This window comes from Rutidosis leptorrhynchoides, chromosome 4 (genome assembly GCF_046630445.1).
Source record: "Rutidosis leptorrhynchoides isolate AG116_Rl617_1_P2 chromosome 4, CSIRO_AGI_Rlap_v1, whole genome shotgun sequence".
Lineage (NCBI taxonomy): Eukaryota > Viridiplantae > Streptophyta > Magnoliopsida > Asterales > Asteraceae > Rutidosis > Rutidosis leptorrhynchoides.
The window spans coordinates 546,139,555-546,156,769 of NC_092336.1; the positions used below are offsets into that span (position 1 = coordinate 546,139,555).

Consider the following 17,215-nt stretch of genomic DNA (forward strand, 5'->3'; position numbering starts at 1 on the left):
TAAATAAATACGGAGTACGTATTGAAAGAAAGAAACATTACATATGTTTGAGAAGTCCAACTAAATACATCGGAGAAAGAGGGTTTTGCCGGAAAAGGTTACAAACTACAGATACCTACCTGACATCTCTTTCAACGCCCCCACTCACATCCAATCCAATCCAACTACTCTGATTCAATTCATCCTCAATTTCCCTAATTTTTCACTAAATTATTGGTAAGAAAACCTAACTTTCTTAAATACATAATCAATTTCATTATTCTCGATTCTTAATTTCATATGTAATTCGAATTTCAAATTGTAACCCTAGATCTGTAAACAATTTCAATCGTTTCCATGTCTATGACGCTGGATTCAAAAGAATCTTGATAGAATTTAGGATTTCCTTTTTTAATTTTTTAATTAACGAGATGAAAGAAGTGGACAGATCTGTTAATTCTATAGATATAGTAAAAAAGAAAAGTTCATCTGGGTGTTTAATAATTAAAAAAAAGGTACCAGTACCAGTACCAGATTGTGTTGGTGGAGTTAAAGGGTTTAGTGATTCATCTTCTAGAAACTTGTTTAGCTCCCTAAAGGATAAAAAGAGACCTAGACAGATTCGGAGTGATTCCGAGTCTAGCGAAGACGGATTTACCGAGCCGAATCGTCGAAAAGTCGATAACTTTCAGAGCGGTTCGGGATTTGGTAATGTGGGGTTTAGGGAAAACAGAGGATTAGAGACTCGAGAAAGGTTGAATTTGAATAATTTGATAGATGTGCACGAATTCGATGAGCGTGATGGATTTCGGGATAAAAGGGTTAAGGTTAGGAATGATGGTTATGATTTTACGCATCGGATGAATTCAAATCGGCAAAACGGGGATGATAAGGCTTCTGGAAGTGGTGGTAGTAGTAGTAGGAAGATATATGATTACCGAAAGGACTTTGTCGATGATAATCGGAGTGGTAATTTTGGTGCACAGAGTAGTAGATTTACTCATGGTATCAAAAGTCATTACAAGATGGAAGATAACGAGCCACGTTTACCTATTTTGTCATCGAGTGGGAGAAATCGAGAAGTTTCGGATCAACCAATTAGGTTACAGGGCAAAAACGGCGTTTTGAAAGTGATGGTAAAGAAACATAAACCGATAAGTATACCGCAACAAAGTTATGATCGTGTAGAATTTGCGGATCGAAAAGAATCAATACCGGTACTTTACAAGGAGAAACATCCGAACGTACCGCATAAAGTCAACGATCATTATGAAGATACTATTAAGAATAAAAAAGTGGCTATGGGGTCTTCATTGTACTCTACTTTAAACCGTCCCGAAAAACCAGTTTCATCCAAGAAACGCGACCTGGAATTGACAACTAATGAAAGTGAAACGCCGTTACCGTTAAAAGTATCTAGTATGCAGCGTTCTGTTCCTGAAAAAAAGGTTAAAAGTGAACAAAGAGTAAACGTGCAAACAAAAACTTTAACTCCGGTTAAAGGGAAGGAAACTAAGGTTGTTAAGCGAGGGACTGGCACTGAAAAACAATTACTAAGAGAAAAAATTCGGAGTATGCTTCTTAGTGCGGGCTGGACCATTGATTATAGACCAAGAAGAAACAGAGACTATTTAGATGCAGTTTATATAAATCATTCGGGAACTGCTTATTGGTCGATTATTAAAGCTTACGAAGCTTTTCAAAAGGAGGAAAAAGATCGTTCTCGAGTTTTACCCGCTGAAACACTCAGTAAGTTAACTAGACAAACCCGTAAGAAAATCGAAAGAGATTTGAAAAAGAGACGAGACGAAGAGGGTGCGGAAACATCTAAAAGACGATTAGTGGAAGTTAGTCAGGATAACGAAGATGATGATGTTGATGACGATGATGATGATTCGAATGATAGTTATTATGGGGTAACAGATAAAGTGAAAAACGTTGGGGCTAATGCGGATACGGTATGTGCACGTAAAAGCAATAAACTTGGCGGACGTACTTCGTTAATACGCAGTGACGGGATAAAACATGAAAACGATCAGTCTGGTCATGATTCGGGAAAACTTACTTTGCTTTCTTGGTTAATTGACTCTGGAAAGGTTAAAATGTGCGAAAAGGTTCAGTATATGACCGAAAGGAAGACGATGGTAATGAAAGAAGGTTGGATTACAAAAGAAGGAATTCGTTGCTGTTGTTGTAACAAAATTTTGACAGTTTCGAAGTTTGAAGTTCACGCGGGAAGTAAACTTTGCCAGCCGTTTTTGAACATTTTTGTAGAGTCAGCGGGACAATCTTTGATGAAATGTTTAATCGATGCGTGGAATAAACAAGAAGGTTTAGAAAGAATCGGGTATCATAGTGTTAATGTTAATGGAGACGATCCTAATGATGATACGTGTGGATTATGCGGTGATGGTGGTGATTTGATTTGTTGTGACGGTTGTCCGTCCACCTTTCATCAGACCTGTTTAGGGATACAGGTACCAATTTTATTATATCAATAAAATTTATATTTATTTATTTAATTTAATAAATTGATGATTTAAGAGGTTTTATGTGTAAAAATAGTACTTTTTGGGGCGACTTATGGTTGGTGTGTGCCATTTTCTTCTTTCGAACACATCTTGACCTGTTAGAGAGATTCTGCATAGCCCGAACCCACATCTACCATTATAAATGTGATGTTTTTTAAATGTTTTGCTTCGTTAAATGCTTGATCAATTTCGTATTTCAGATGCTTCCTAAAGGAGATTGGCATTGTCCAAATTGTTCGTGCAAATATTGTGAAATGGCCAACATGAGCGTTGGACCTGAGAGTCCACTTCTTGTATGCGCCCTCTGTGAGAAAAAATGTAATAGTACTCTCTTGTAACATTATTTATCTATAATATGTATATGTATTTGTATGTTGTGTTTTTTAATAGTTCGTTGGAATACAATTTTTTGATGTTACAGATCATGAATCATGCAGCATGGAATTGGATAAACCTATTGATCCAAATCTATCCTTCTGTAGCCACAAGTGCCTACAGGTACTAAACTTTTTAGTTTTTAAAATTTTATTTCTATAAATGAATTATTTATATGTAAAATGTAAAATTTTGCGCTCAAGTTTTGTGGGATGTAATTATATTGATTAAAAGGATGGAAATGACGACCGCCTGTTGGTTTTGTAGGTATACGGGCACTTGAAGAAGCTTATTGGGGTGAAACATGAACTCGGTTCAGGATTATCATGGTCTCTTATTCGTAGATCAGATATATCGTCAGATACGTGTTCATCGAGAGAATTAGCTCAGAGGGTGGAATGCAATTCTAAGCTAGCTGTTGCTCGTTCAGTTATGGATGAGTGCTTTTTGCCTGTTATTGACAGGAGAAGCGGGATCAATTTAATCCACAACGTCGTCTATAATTGTGGGTAAGTTACTCGTATAACATAGTTGTAACACGAAAACTTTTAATATTTTGTTTTTGGTTTACAAATATGAGAATTCTAACCTTTTGAAATATTTTGTAGATCGAACTTGAGCCGGATGAACTATAGTGGTTTTTTAACAGCTATTTCGGAGATCGGTGATGAATTGGTTTCTGCTGCGTCGATCAGGTACGGTGATCTACAATTATTATCTGTAAATCGAATTACAAACTTTGTTTCGGTGTAAACAGTGGACTAAATGTGGTAATATGTTTTAAGTTTCTGTTACGAATGAAAATTGAAAACGTATTTATAGTGCGGAACCCGCAGAAGCATTTATTCCCTTTTTTCTTAACCTATAGTATATAATTTGTAATTGCATCAAATATCACTACACAAACCGTAGTATTAAGGCACTGATCTAATCTTTGAGTTAGAACTATGGTTGTGTTTATTAGAATAAATTTTAAGTGACTATTGACCGATTCAGTTTTTTGCTTACTTTTTTTTTTTTTTTATAAAAAAAAAATTCACCCAATTTAGCACACTAGTGAATGGGTCTATATTTGTCACCCCTAAATGGATGTTGCGAGTCGCATCAACTTTTAACGTTTATTGTTTATAATAATATTCTCAGGATCCATGGGACCCAACTAGCAGAGATGCCGTTTATCGGGACCCGCCATATGTACAGACGACAAGGAATGTGCAGCCGGTTATTATCTACTATTCAATCAGTAAGAGAATTATGCTATTAATCCTTCATTGTCACTTTGTCAGATACTTGTATTTTATAGTGTTTACTCACGCGGTCCATAAATGACTTGTTTTCAGGTGCTGTCTTCGATTGGTATTGAGAAATTGGTTATTCCTGCTATTGCTGAGAACATGGATGCATGGACTGGTGTTGGTGGTTTTAAACCTCTCGAGGAATCACACAAACATGAATTGAAATCTATGAATATTTTGGTGTTACCTGGAATTGCTATGTTGCAGAAACCACTAGTTTCAGCGAAAGGTTCACTAAGAAGACACACGCCAAGTATTGATGTGGAAAAATCAGAACCAAATTCGGTTGATGATAAAGAATCTGTACAGAAATTGGCTCCTGCAATGGAAAACTTCGAACCGGATTCTAATGATGATAAAGCTTCTGTTGAGAAAAAGGCTCCTGCAATGGAAAAATTTGAACTGAATTCTTTTGATGGTAAAGAATCTGTAGAGAAAGATTCTTCTACAACTGAAATATCGGAGCCGAATTCTTTTGAGGATAGAGAATCTTTGGAGAAAAAAGCTTCTACTATAGTGGAAAAATCAGAAACGAATTCGGTTGATGATAAAGAATCTGTAGAGAAGAATGCTCCATCTGAAATGGAAAAATCAGAGCTGAATTCATCTGATGATAAAGAATTCGTAGAGAAGAATGCTCCTCCTGCAACGGAAAAATCCGAACCAAATTCTTTCGATGGTAAAGAATCTGTAGAGAGAAATGTTCCTACGATTGAAAAATCAGAGCCGATTTCTTTTGATGATAAAGAATCTGTAGAGAAAAATGTTCCTGCAGCGGGAGAATTCGAACCAAATTCTTCTGATGATAAAGAAACTGTAGAGAAAAATGCTCCTACGATTGAAAAATCAGAGCCGAATTCGGTTGATGGTAAAGAATCTGTAGAGAAAAAGGAAATGGCTCTTGCAATGGAAAAATTCGAACCGAATTCTTTTAATGATAAAGATTATGTAGAGAAAAATGTTCATGCAATGGAAAAATCAGAGCCGAATTCTTTTGATGGTAAAGAATCTAATGCTCCTGTAATGGAGAAATCAGAGCCGATTTCTTCTGATGATAAACAATCAGTAGAGAAAAAGGCTACTGCGTTGGAAAAATCCGAAACGAATTCTTTTGATGATAATGAATCTGTAGCGAAAAATGCTTCTCCAACGGAAAAATCCGAACTGAATTCTTTTGATGAAAAAGAATCTGTAGCAAAAAATGCTCCTATGGAGGAAAAATCAGAACCAAGTTCTCATGATGATAATGAATCTGCAGATAAAACTGCTCCTACAACGGAAAAATCAGAGCCAGATTCTTTCAAGGATGGAGAATCTTCGGAGAAAAAGGTTCCTACAGATTCCTATCCTCAATATCCACCCAATTCGTTGCAGGTTTTAGCAAGAAAGGATACTGCTGTTCACCTTGACGGTGATCAGTGCCATACTCGAAGGTATGCAAAATGATGCAACCTAATAGAGTATTCAAATATTTGGAGCCTTCAAATTTGTACTAATTGATAGTAATATATTCAAACCGGGAAAAAAAAAGTTGCCATTTATATATCATGTTGTAATGTTGTATGATAAAAAATTTCTTTATCTGTTTTTGGAAAGTGAAAGTTTTACATACATGACATTATCATGTTTAGTTTACTTTTACCTTCTTTTGTATTGTGTGCACTAAATCTTCACTATAAGCGTTTTGAATTAACATATATAAAATACTTTATAAGGTGATAAACATTCTTCAATTGTATGATTATGGTGTGAACTTGGGCATGTTAGTAAATTCGTCTTAGAAGATTGTTTTCACGGCAAAAACAATAACATTAAATCAGTTTAGGGTCGGCGTTTTTGGCAAGCAATTGGTTTGTGGGTACGTGCTTTGGAGAAGTAGGAACCAAAAAGTCTCCAAAAACAAGTGTTGGAGCAGGTGAACTTGCGGGCATAGCCCATCGGTTCCCCTATGTACTTTGTGTCATGAGATAGAGGTTATGGGTTTGATCTTTAGGGATAACATGATTTTCTTTAAAACAATTGACCAATAATGGTGGTATATATTGACCCTAGAGGGAGGTTTTACCGAATTCGTTCACGGACCCTCTACCTGGACCACTGCCCGAATAGATGTGCTCACGGGTACCGTCGATATGGTTTTCAGCCCGAACGTGTGTGTTACGTGCAAATGATGAGGGTCGTTGAAATAAATGATCTACTAATGCCAAAAAATCGCCGTTAAAAAAAAATGTTGGAGCAGGTCGGTATTATTAAATGAATTTCAAGTTAAGAGTTTTAAATGGATCGTTAATCGAGTAAAGAAGAAGAATTTGGGTTGGTATCAATGGTTATCGCATCCTAATTGTTATTCAACAGGTCGCTGCTGATTTTCTGATGGTTTTTTGTTGTATTTCGATAGTTTTGCTGCTGTATATATTCTTCTGTTTCATGCGCATGGCAGCCTTAGCCTTGCTATTGTTGTGTAAATATTCCTCATATATTATGTATATAAGCACTCAGTATCTCATTATATTGTATCCGCGCTTTGAATGAATACATGAAAACATATAAAACCATGAAAACATTGAGAACCGACAGATTATAAGGTTAGATTTTGAAAGAATACATGTGAATATTCCTCAAATTCGAACCTTAGAAAGAGTTTCTAAATATTTTTATACGGTTAGATTTCAATGAAAACCTAAAAAATCACGTAAACAGTGAGAACCAACAGATCACTGAGAACCAACAGATTATAAGGATTTTATACGTGTAAAAACGTAACAAATTACATACAAGTGTTATTTAATGCTCATATTATTGAAAAACAAGTGTCAAAAAATCACGCAATGCACATGTGAACGAAAATTCACATGTTAGAGAGACAATTGTGAACCGAAAATTACAAAACTGTAACTAGTCAAAAAACAAGTGATGAATGCCAAGCCAAGCCAAAAACAAGTTGGTGAATACTTCTAGTCTACTTTTTTACAAATTATCAATGGGTAAAACTTTCTTGCCACCTCTTGTGCAGACCACTACCAGAACTTGTATCTCACATGTACATGAATCTCTATGGAGGTTTTGTGGGGAAAGGAGACGATCTTCTAACCATGTTATTTGCAGTTGTGAAATTTGGGAATGCAAAGGAATTTTGCAAATGAAATATGAGAAAATAACTATTCTCAATTGGAAAATAATGATTCTTGAAGACACTGACACTCTGGAAAAGGGTTTGCATATATAGTGTTCTTTCTTGTCCATTTCTTTATTTTAGGTATCGCGATACCCTTGTGGTCACTTTCTTCTAGCATTACCTGCATTTCGCTCTTGAAGGTTTGCCAACTGCAAACAAGTCAAACCAACCTTTTTGTTATCTATTGGTAACATTTGGTTAAATTCGGATGAAATGAAATATTCATTATAATTTAATTTAATCACGTAGTATTACATTATGTTCAATTATTTGATTGTAAATATGTGAAAATATGGCGATTATGTAGTAAAATTTAAAAGGGAAGCACCTTAGTGTTGTATTATGTAGTAAAACAACAAGCTTGCGCTTATCTGGAATGATGGTCTTTGAATGCCAGTATTGAAATTTACGCTGACCCATCAGGAAATGGGGGAAATTTCCACCCTGTGTGGTTACAAAAACTTCGCTCACGAAGCAGACAATATAATCCAAAGCAGCCAACCTTGAAGAATAGCCCTACACACGAGCAAACAAGTTAGTATATCAAAATTATATTAATGAGTAATCTGAGGTTAACAACAGCATGAAATCAATTTGATGAGATGAAATCATACCTGAAATGATGCAAGCTCGTTTGGTGTAGCAAGCAAGTCCTTGGAGCGTAAGAGGGGGAACATTTTCCTCAAAGGAGCTAAATTTTTATCAGCTCCGTAGATTTTTCCCGCTGCCAAATAAATCGGAGTTGTGTTGGCAAATCCCATACCCCTTAGCATCATCCCTACCTATGCTAACAAAAAAAAAAAGAAAGAAAGAAAACTACTTGATGTACAAGACATTATGTATCAAAGAAAAATGATACTTAGACCTAAAAAGATAGGCCTAAAATTTGAATAAACATATTATTGGTTTACATGTCAAAATGATGTTAGAGATGATGAGGGATAATAATTGAAAATACAAATGTCACGCAATGTTTTGTTAGGCACAAATTAGGTTTAAATTTTAAGGCTATTATAGTATTTATTAAAATCATGACATAAGTTGACACACCTTCAAATCTTTCACATTTGAGGTAACCAAGTTACTAAATTACAAAATGCAGATGAGCACAAGTATTAATTTCAGCGTTCAAAGAAATTGACCCTTAAAAAGCATGCAAGGATGATGAATAAAGTAATATAAATACTACTAAATAAATAATGATAGCAGTTCCAATAACTAACCTCCAAAGGGGTCATGGGGCACCTCCCGCTGATTCTAAAACGACCAGGATCGATGACATAATCTTTACGCTTAAACTTGTCCCCCCACCCCTTTTCGCGTATCGATTCCATTTCAAGTTGTTCAGATTTTCCTCCATCATACACACAGCATGAAAATGCAACCATGTCCTACATTTTTCCAAATAGATTGAGAACCTAAATTGACTATCTAATTCTTATCTTATAGTACATTAAAAGGCGAATACTAGTAATATACACCGCAGTCACAACGATGAAAATTATTGAAGAACTATAAAGTCAAATTAGAAAGGATGCATTTACCAAGAAATCAATCACATACAAAGTAATCACCAGTAGCACAACAATTCTGATAAGTTTTTAAAGATGGAAAAAAGGAAGTGTTAGGTCAACCTGGTCTGACACAACCCGTTTCAGGCCATACCATCAATCTATTTCAAACCACACCTTTTTTTGGTCGGTTACGTAACCCACTTGACCCGCCTATATTGCTAACTCTACGATCCACATGATAACCATAAATCTTGTGACCAAACAAGCCCCAAGTATGATTGAGTAGTATCATACCTCCTCAAAGCGAAGGTGAACAGAAACATATTTCCCACCAGAACCTGAACTGTCAATGGTCATTCTTTTGACTAGCTTCTTAGCAAGTGTTCTGATAGGGATAGAGAATCTCAGTGCTTTAAAATTAGCCAGGCATCTAAGATACTGAATATGAGGAGGGAGACTTGAATCCAATCTATTTGCGAAAGGAGCAATTCGAACAATCCTGCATTAGATTTTGTAAGCCATTAATTACAATAACAGAGTATCTAAACAAGGCTGATTGCATACAGGATTAACCAACTTTGGCCCATTTTTTACAGATACCTTTTTTTTTTTTGGGTCCAGAAAAAGCCACTAGATATTTGAACAAGAGAGGCTAACTTTTAACACAAATTTCCATGTAAATAAAACCAAATGTCATAAAAAGATGCCGGAAAGAGTATGTTTAGATCCCTATCATGCACTTATGTACTGTGCTCACGAGTTTATTTATCGATCCTGCAATGTACAACTATATGATATATAATGAGCACGAACCGAGTTCGTCACTGTGAGTCATAGGGGTTGACCATTGGCAACAAAAGTGACAAGTAGATCAAGCACAAACACTTTATTGTCCATACTAAAAAAAATTAAACAGATCAAGCACAAACAATATAAGGGCCACAATGGAGTTCCGAGTTCAACATTTGTTTCTAAACTCCATGCAGTTACTCTAAAACAAACTTACTAAGAAGAATATGGTTGTTCCTGTTAATGTGTGTAGGCTTCGGTAGTTTAAGCCCAAGAAAAACGGGCCAGGAGTTTACTTGGTGACCAAGTTAGGGTTTGGCCAACCCTAATTGTTTGGGCCGTTTTTTATTGAGGGTCCTAAGTCTATATATAGTCTCTCAATTGTACATGTATTGTATCACCTCCAAATTAATAATAATACTCTCTAGTTCCAAAGTGGATGTAGGTTTCACATCGAAACCGAACCACTATAATTCTCGTGTCTTTTTATTTTCTGTGTTTTATTATCTCAGCTACTATTATTGTGTGCTTGTGATTATTCTGATCAGGCAGGTTCAAGCTTAACAATTGGTATCTAGAGCTTAGGTTTAATCCTAGCCGATCACAAGCTGCTACAGGTTATAGGTGTTAACAGCAGCTGCTGTTACAGAAACCCTAGCCGTCAAACATCAGATCACACAAGTTCTTAACCCTAGCCGATCACAACAAACCTTTGCAGCTGATCAGATCTGCTGCTATTTACAGATCAGAGTTGTTGATCTTTTGCTGCTGCTACTGTTCTGTTAGGGTTCATCCCTAGCCTGCTGCTATTAAGATCACAGGTGGTCCGCTGCTGTTACAACAAGGTTTGTTTTGCTGTTGTTCATCAGATCTACTGCTACGTTAAGCAGATTGCAAATCTGCTGCTGCTGCTGCAGATTAAAGGATCACAGGTTCTAATCCTAGCCGACATCTACTTCAAATCTGTTGCTACAGATCAGTTTGTTGTTGCTGTTATTGATCAGATTGCAGATCAGAAAGCCTTTACAATGGCAGAAGAAGGAAGGATTAAAATCGATAAGTTTGATGGGCAAGATTTTGGGTGGTGGAAGATGCAGGTTGAAGACTTGTTATGTCAGAAGGATTTGATTGATGCTTTGAGTGAGAATAAACCAGAAAAATTTAAAGACGATGAATGGAAGACGCTTGACAGGAAAGCCCTAGCTGTTGTCAGGCTCACACTGACAAAAAGTGTTGCCTTTAATATTGTGAATGAAACCACTACACATGGTTTGATGAAGACCTTATCGAATATGTATGAGAAGCCGTCTGCTTCTAACAAGGTGTTTTTGATCAGACAGTTGGTAAACACCAGGTTGAAAGAAGGTGCTTCGGTAACAAACCATATCAATAACTTCAACAATATTATCTCTCGATTATTGTCTGTTGATATCAAGTTTGATGACGAAGTTAAAGCTCTTTTATTATTATCTTCATTACCTGAAAGCTGGTCAGGTTCAGTCACAGCTATCAGTGGATCCACAGAGTCCTCAAAGCTAAAGTTTGAAAGCATTCGTGATTTTATTCTTGGAGAAGATATAAGAAGAAAGAGTTCAGGAGAACCATCAGGAAACTTGCTGAGCACGGAGCACAGAAGAGAGGGGTAGGAGAAAAGGCAGAAGTAACACCACCAGGGGCAGGTCAAAGTCAAGAAGGAGGAGTGTGTCGAGAACGAGGAATGATATTAAGTGTTGGAATTGTCAGGAGACTGGGCACTTCAGAAACCAGTGCACTAAGCCAGTAACATCATCAAAGCCAAAGGAAGTTAATGTTGCAGTTGCAACAGATGATTATGATAACGTCCTTGTTTGCTGCATTGAGAATACAATTGATGCATGGGTTATGGATTCAGGAGCATCGTTTCATGCTACCCCAAATCCACATTTGATGAAGAATCTGCGAACAGGTAACCTTGGTAAAGTTCGTTTGGCTAATGATCATTGTCTTGACATTACAGGGATTGGAGACTTAGAGCTGAAGACCTCTTTGGGCACTAACTGGACCTTGGAAAATGTCCGAGTTATTCCTGGCCTAAAGAAAAAACTAATCTCTGTTGGACAGCTTGATGATCAAGGATATAGTGTGCTATTTGGTGAAGGTCAGTGGAAAGTAATAAAGGGGAACTTAGTAATAGCCAAGGGTAAGAAGAGAGGCACTCTTTATATGGCAGAAGTTCCAGCTAATGAAGTAAATACAGTTTCCAATTATCGAAGCTTAACCAGTCAGTGGCACCAACGTTTAGGTCACATGAGTGACAAAGGAATGAAAATGCTAGTGTCTAATGGTAAAATTCCTGGTCTAAAGAGAGTTGAATCGGACTTTTGCGAGTCATGTGTTCTAGGAAAGAAGAAGAAGGTCACCTTTGCAAAAGCAGGCAGAACTTTAAAGGCTCAGAAGTTGGAGCTAGTACACACGGATGTGTTCGGGCCTACTCCTGTTTCTTCATTGGGAGGAGCACGCTATTATGTTACTTTCATTGACGATTCAACACGCAAGGTAAAATGCTTGAAGTCGGATAATGGAGGAGAATACATCAGCACCGAATTCGTTAACTATTGTGCTGATCATGGTATTCGGATGATCAAGACGGTTCCAGGTACTCCACAGCAAAACGGAGTTGCAGAAAGAATGAATCGCACTTTAAATGAGAGAGCACGTAGCATGAGACTTAATTGTGAGCTACCAAAGACTCTATGGGCTGATGCAGTAAGCACTGCCGCTTATTTGATCAACCGTTCTCCATCAACTCCGCTTGATTTCAAAATACCCGAAGAAGAATGGAGAGGTAAAGCAATCAGTTATGAGCATCTAAAAATCTTTGGGTGCAGTGCATATGATATTAATAAAGATGGTGACAAACTTGATGCAAAAGCAAAGAAGTACGTGTTCATTGGTTATGGGGGAGATGACATGAGTTACAGGTTATGGGATAACAAGGGAAAACATGTTATCAGAAGTAAACATGCCACCTTCAATGAAGCAGGATTGTACAAGGATTTCAACTCAACACCAAAAGAAAAAGAATCAGTTGAATTTGAGGTTGACACAGAGACAACTAGAGAAGATGAAAGGGAAACTCCAGAGTATGAAACTGAAGTTCCAGTGGGAGTTCCTAACAGTGAAAGCTTAGAGTCTGATCACGAGCAGACTTCGGATAGTGGGAGCTCAGATTCTGATGACGAGCAGCCCCCACAGCCCCCATTACAATCTGACCAGTCAAATTGGGTCAGGAGATCTACAAGAGTCACAAGACAGCCAGAGAGGTTTAGTCCAACAGTTAACTATCTTCTTTTGACAGAAAATGGGGAACCAGAAAGTTATTCCGAGGAATTGAAGGTGAAAGATTCGTTCCAGTGGGAGCAGGCTATGAAAAGCGAGATGGAATCTTTATTGAAAAATCAAACTTGGAAGTTGACCAAGTTACCACCAGGAAAAAGGGTTTTCAGAGTCAAAGATGAAGGGGATGGTTCTAAACGATACAAAGCAAGATTAGTTGTCAAAGGATTTCAACAAAAGAACGGAGTCGACTATGCTGAAATCTTTTCTCCAGTAGTGAAGATGACGACTATCAGATTGGTTCTAAGTATGGTTGCAACCGAGAAGTTACACTTAGAACAGTTGGATGTTAAAACAGCCTTCCTGCATGGCGACATTGAAGAAGACATTTACATGTCTCAACCAGAGGGGTTTCGTGTCAAAGGAAAGGAGAGTCTTGTGTGTAATCTAAAGAGAAGCTTGTATGGTTTGAAACAAGCTCCCAGACAGTGGTACTTGAAATTTGATAATTTCATGGAGAAGACAGGATTCGTGAGAAGTTCTACAGATCATTGCTGTTATTTGAAGAAGTTCAAGAGCTCCTATATTATATTGCTTCTTTATGTCGATGATATGTTAATTGCAGGTTCTGATATGGTTGAAATACGCAATTTGAAGAAGCAATTATCTAGAGAATTTGAAATGAAGGATCTCGGGCCAGCTAAGCAGATTCTCGGTATGAGTATATGCAGGAATAAAGATGGGTCAGTTTCTTTATCTCAAGAAAAGTATATTCGCAAGGTTCTTGAAAAGTTCAGAATGAATGGTGAGTCTACAAAGCCAAGAAACACGCCGTTGGGAAGTCATCTAAAGCTTTCTAAACATCAGTCTCCTAAAACTGAAGTAGAAAAAGCAAAAATGGCTAAGGTTCCTTATGCATCCGCAGTGGGTAGTCTAATGTACGCTATGGTGTGTACAAGACCTGATATAGCACATGCAGTTGGGATGGTTAGTCGCTTTATGTCAGCTCCGGGGAAAGAACATTGGGAAGCAGTGAAGTGGATAATGCGGTATTTAAAGGGTACTCCCAAAGTTGGGTTATGTTTCAAGGGCAGGGATACTACTCTCAGGGGTTATTCTGATGCAGATCTGGGTAGATGCAATAATACCTTCAAGAGCACCACCGGGTATGTATTCACTATAGGAGGAACAGCAGTGAGTTGGATGTCTAGGCTTCAAAAGAGCGTGGCTCTATCTACTACTGAAGCAGAATACATGGCCTTGACTGAAGCCAGTAAAGAACTAGTGTGGTTGAAGACATTCATGAAAGAACTGGGCAGCAAACAGACAGAATTTGTCTTATATTGTGATAATGAGAGCGCAATCAAGTTAGCAAAGAATCCAGTCTATCATGCTAAGACGAAGCACATTGGCATGAAGTATCACTTTATCAGAGAACGGATAAGCAAAGGAACATTTAATCTGGAGAGCATTTCAGGTTCAAAGAATCCAGCAGATATGTTCACCAAACCAGTAACGCTGGATAAGTTGAAGCTGTGCATAGCTTCAACTGGCCTTCAGGAACATTGAAGAGAAGGCAGGAACTAGAGAGAGAAGAGACGAGCTAGGTCTTGCATTGCAGAAGTACAAGAGTACAGATCGATGTATTCGAAGCCTCCAAGTGGGAGATTGTTAATGTGTGTAGGCTTCGGTAGTTTAAGCCCAAGAAAAACGGGCCAGGAGTTTACTTGGTGATCAAGTTAGGGTTTGGCCAACCCTAATTGTTTGGGCCGTTTTTTATTGAGGGTCCTAAGTCTATATATAGTCTCTCAATTGTACATGTATTGTATCACCTCCAAATTAATAATAATACTCTCTAGTTCCAAATTGGATGTAGGTTTCACATCGAAACCGAACCACTATAATTCTCGTGTCTTTTTATTTTCTGTGTTTTATTATCTCAGCTACTATTATTGTGTGCTTGTGATTATTCTGATCAGGCAGGTTCAAGCTTAACAGTTCCAACTTACTATTTGCTTGAAAATTAAGACTCCAGAGCACATACTGTCTTAAGGGGCAAACAGACAACAAGTTGCTAAAAGGCTATGAACATATCAAAGGCGAACATCCTGTATGATGGAATTTATAAGTGTAGCTATAAAACCAACCTCTGCTCTTTGAGGACTGGATAAACTTCTTCCAAATAATAACTGGCAGATGCCCAAGCTGGTACTCGAAAGTTTGGTATATTGCTTATATTAAAATCATAATCTTCCAATAATTCTTTTGGGAGCTCCCGCACTACATTAACATATTCTTTAAGGGTTGCTATAAAATGTTCTTCATCATATATGTCCCCAAACTCACTGAAATATAAACGCAAAGAATAATTAAGACTGCGTATATGTCAATCCTCTACACCAACTATAAAAGATAATAATCTCTCCATTTTAACTTGCAAAGCTCAAACATAAAGCTGAAGCATATTATCTTTATGAAAATTCTACAACCATTTACTATCTTAACGTAAGTATGACAAAAGATAATTAGTTAACTTGCCTAGAATCCCTCCAAACATTATGGAAATCAAAACGAGGAATGAGTAGTGATGCATTCAAAAGACCTGCCACTGCCACAGCATTACATATCTGCCATTTAAAGATTTATTGTCATCTAACACATTTAGAGAGCACATTAAGTATGGTAACACAATCAAAGCGTAAAAAACTGTATAAATTTATCTAAAACGGCATGTAGATGCGACATCCTGATCACATGTTCCACTAATACATCTATCAATCTGAACAGCAGGTGGATAATAGAGAATAAATAAGTAATTAGAATTGTGTTGCCTACCGATCCACGCTGTTGATTCAAACCGCCATTTGCCTCCACAATCAAGTAATGCTGATTGCCTATGTTAGCTTCTGTGACGAAGTTTTCATTAGTTCATACGTCTCTAAATAAAAAGATGTTTCTAGATAATCCTTCGGGAGTATTAATAGTACCAAGATCTTGACGAGAAGTTGGTGTCTCGCAAGGCTTCTTCTCTTTTAACTTCATTTTATATTTCCATACATCAGACAACTAAAACACAAAGATATAATTTTTCAATCAGCTTCACGCATATAATGCAATAAATAACTAACATTAGTAATGTTATAACTTATAACAATTTGGTACATAAAGGTATAACACAAAATTAAAAACTCCTTTTTTTCGAACGGCGATATCTGCTCTCATAATTGCTTGTTTTTAGCAATAACAAGCCATTAAACACATAAAGAACAACCAATATTTTACAGAAGATACAACAATTATCAATAAATAGATTGTTGATTAATGATTATATTGATGATTAATGATTAGTAACAATTAACCTGAATTTGTAACGATGTGTCAGACTGTATCTCTTCCAGAAGGTTCTGGAAGACCTCATGGCTACGGTAAACAGAGCCAGGCAAAGGATTGAGATACAACATTGTGAAAAACGGACCGACGAACGTGATCGCACCTGATAAGAATAAAAGTAAAAGAAGTGCGTATAAATAGATTCTTCGTCGGAAAAACTTTCCGATTAGGGGAGATTCACGGCGTCGGTGAAGTCGGCGGCGAGTGGTTTTATCAGGAGTAGGTGAGCTTAATGAGCTGGCACTGCTACTGCTGCTGCTGGTGTTATTGTTGTAGAAATTCAATGTGGCATCCATTTTAGCAGTGTCAGATCCAGAAGCCAAAATTGGATTTTAGAGAAATTTGCTCATTTCGCAAAATAAAGTTAGGGTTTGATAATTTAATCATCGTGAAACATGCATAGTGGTTTAATGTATGTATGCATATGCATTATTACATACTTTGATTTATTTGTGATAATAAATAGTAATAATAATCTGTCTAATTTTTATGCATAATGGTTTAAAGCAAAATTGTTAAAAAGAAGCCGTCTACTAAACATAAGGTTGATGCGCGTTCTTAGGCTAAAGCTACTTGCTCGGTGAGTGTTTAGTCATTTTCTGTTCAAGATCAATTTACTGATGAGGCTAAAGATTGTTGATCCGACTACATCATTTTCGACTAGCTTGATGCGGATTTCTTGTTTTGATAAGCGAGAAAACTCTCATATGAACGAGCATCATAGAAGGTGAAACATCGGGTAATCAAGCTCTCCGAGCGCGATACCTGTTACCGGGTGAATTGTGCATTATGCGCACCCTCTAGTCACACTCCCTTTTTGAATACCAGGAATTGAACTAGGGTGTTGTGCTT

The 17,215-nt window shown here is 37.1% G+C and overlaps 2 protein-coding genes across 2 annotated transcripts; one reads left to right on the top strand and one right to left on the bottom strand.

Annotated features, from left to right (window-relative positions):
• Nucleotides 1-42: 42 nt before the first annotated feature.
• On the top strand, nucleotides 43-7,323 carry LOC139842669 (uncharacterized). The gene is made up of 8 exons (XM_071832787.1): nucleotides 43-2,456; nucleotides 2,711-2,828; nucleotides 2,932-3,008; nucleotides 3,153-3,394; nucleotides 3,494-3,580; nucleotides 4,029-4,128; nucleotides 4,226-5,613; nucleotides 7,194-7,323. The coding sequence occupies exons 1-8, from the start codon at nucleotides 411-413 to the stop codon at nucleotides 7,321-7,323; spliced, it is 4,188 nt and encodes a 1,395-aa protein (XP_071688888.1). The 5' UTR covers nucleotides 43-410.
• On the bottom strand, nucleotides 7,111-16,746 carry LOC139845154 (O-fucosyltransferase 10-like). Its single transcript, XM_071835378.1, has 10 exons — nucleotides 16,333-16,746; nucleotides 15,961-16,039; nucleotides 15,809-15,879; nucleotides 15,512-15,600; nucleotides 15,121-15,318; nucleotides 9,164-9,368; nucleotides 8,579-8,746; nucleotides 7,970-8,137; nucleotides 7,684-7,871; nucleotides 7,111-7,504 (listed from the first exon to the last, which is right to left on the bottom strand). The coding sequence occupies exons 1-10, from the start codon at nucleotides 16,657-16,659 to the stop codon at nucleotides 7,345-7,347; spliced, it is 1,653 nt and encodes a 550-aa protein (XP_071691479.1). The 5' UTR covers nucleotides 16,660-16,746; the 3' UTR covers nucleotides 7,111-7,344.
• Nucleotides 16,747-17,215: the final 469 nt, after the last annotated feature.

Bases quoted from the DNA above. Each gene is read 5' to 3' on its own strand.
- LOC139842669 (XM_071832787.1), top strand. From the start codon at position 411: ATGAAAGAAGTGGACAGATCTGTTAATTCTATAGATATAGTAAAAAAG. The intron at 2,457-2,710 runs GTACCAATTTTA...TTCGTATTTCAG, and splicing joins AGACCTGTTTAGGGATACAG to ATGCTTCCTAAAGGAGATTG. The intron at 2,829-2,931 runs GTAATAGTACTC...TTGATGTTACAG, and splicing joins CGCCCTCTGTGAGAAAAAAT to ATCATGAATCATGCAGCATG.
- LOC139845154 (XM_071835378.1), bottom strand. From the start codon at position 16,659: ATGGATGCCACATTGAATTTCTACAACAATAACACCAGCAGCAGCAGT. The intron at 15,880-15,960 runs GTACTATTAATA...ACTTCGTCACAG, and splicing joins AACTTCTCGTCAAGATCTTG to AAGCTAACATAGGCAATCAG. The intron at 15,319-15,511 runs GCAAGTTAACTA...TTTATATTTCAG, and splicing joins AATGTTTGGAGGGATTCTAG to TGAGTTTGGGGACATATATG.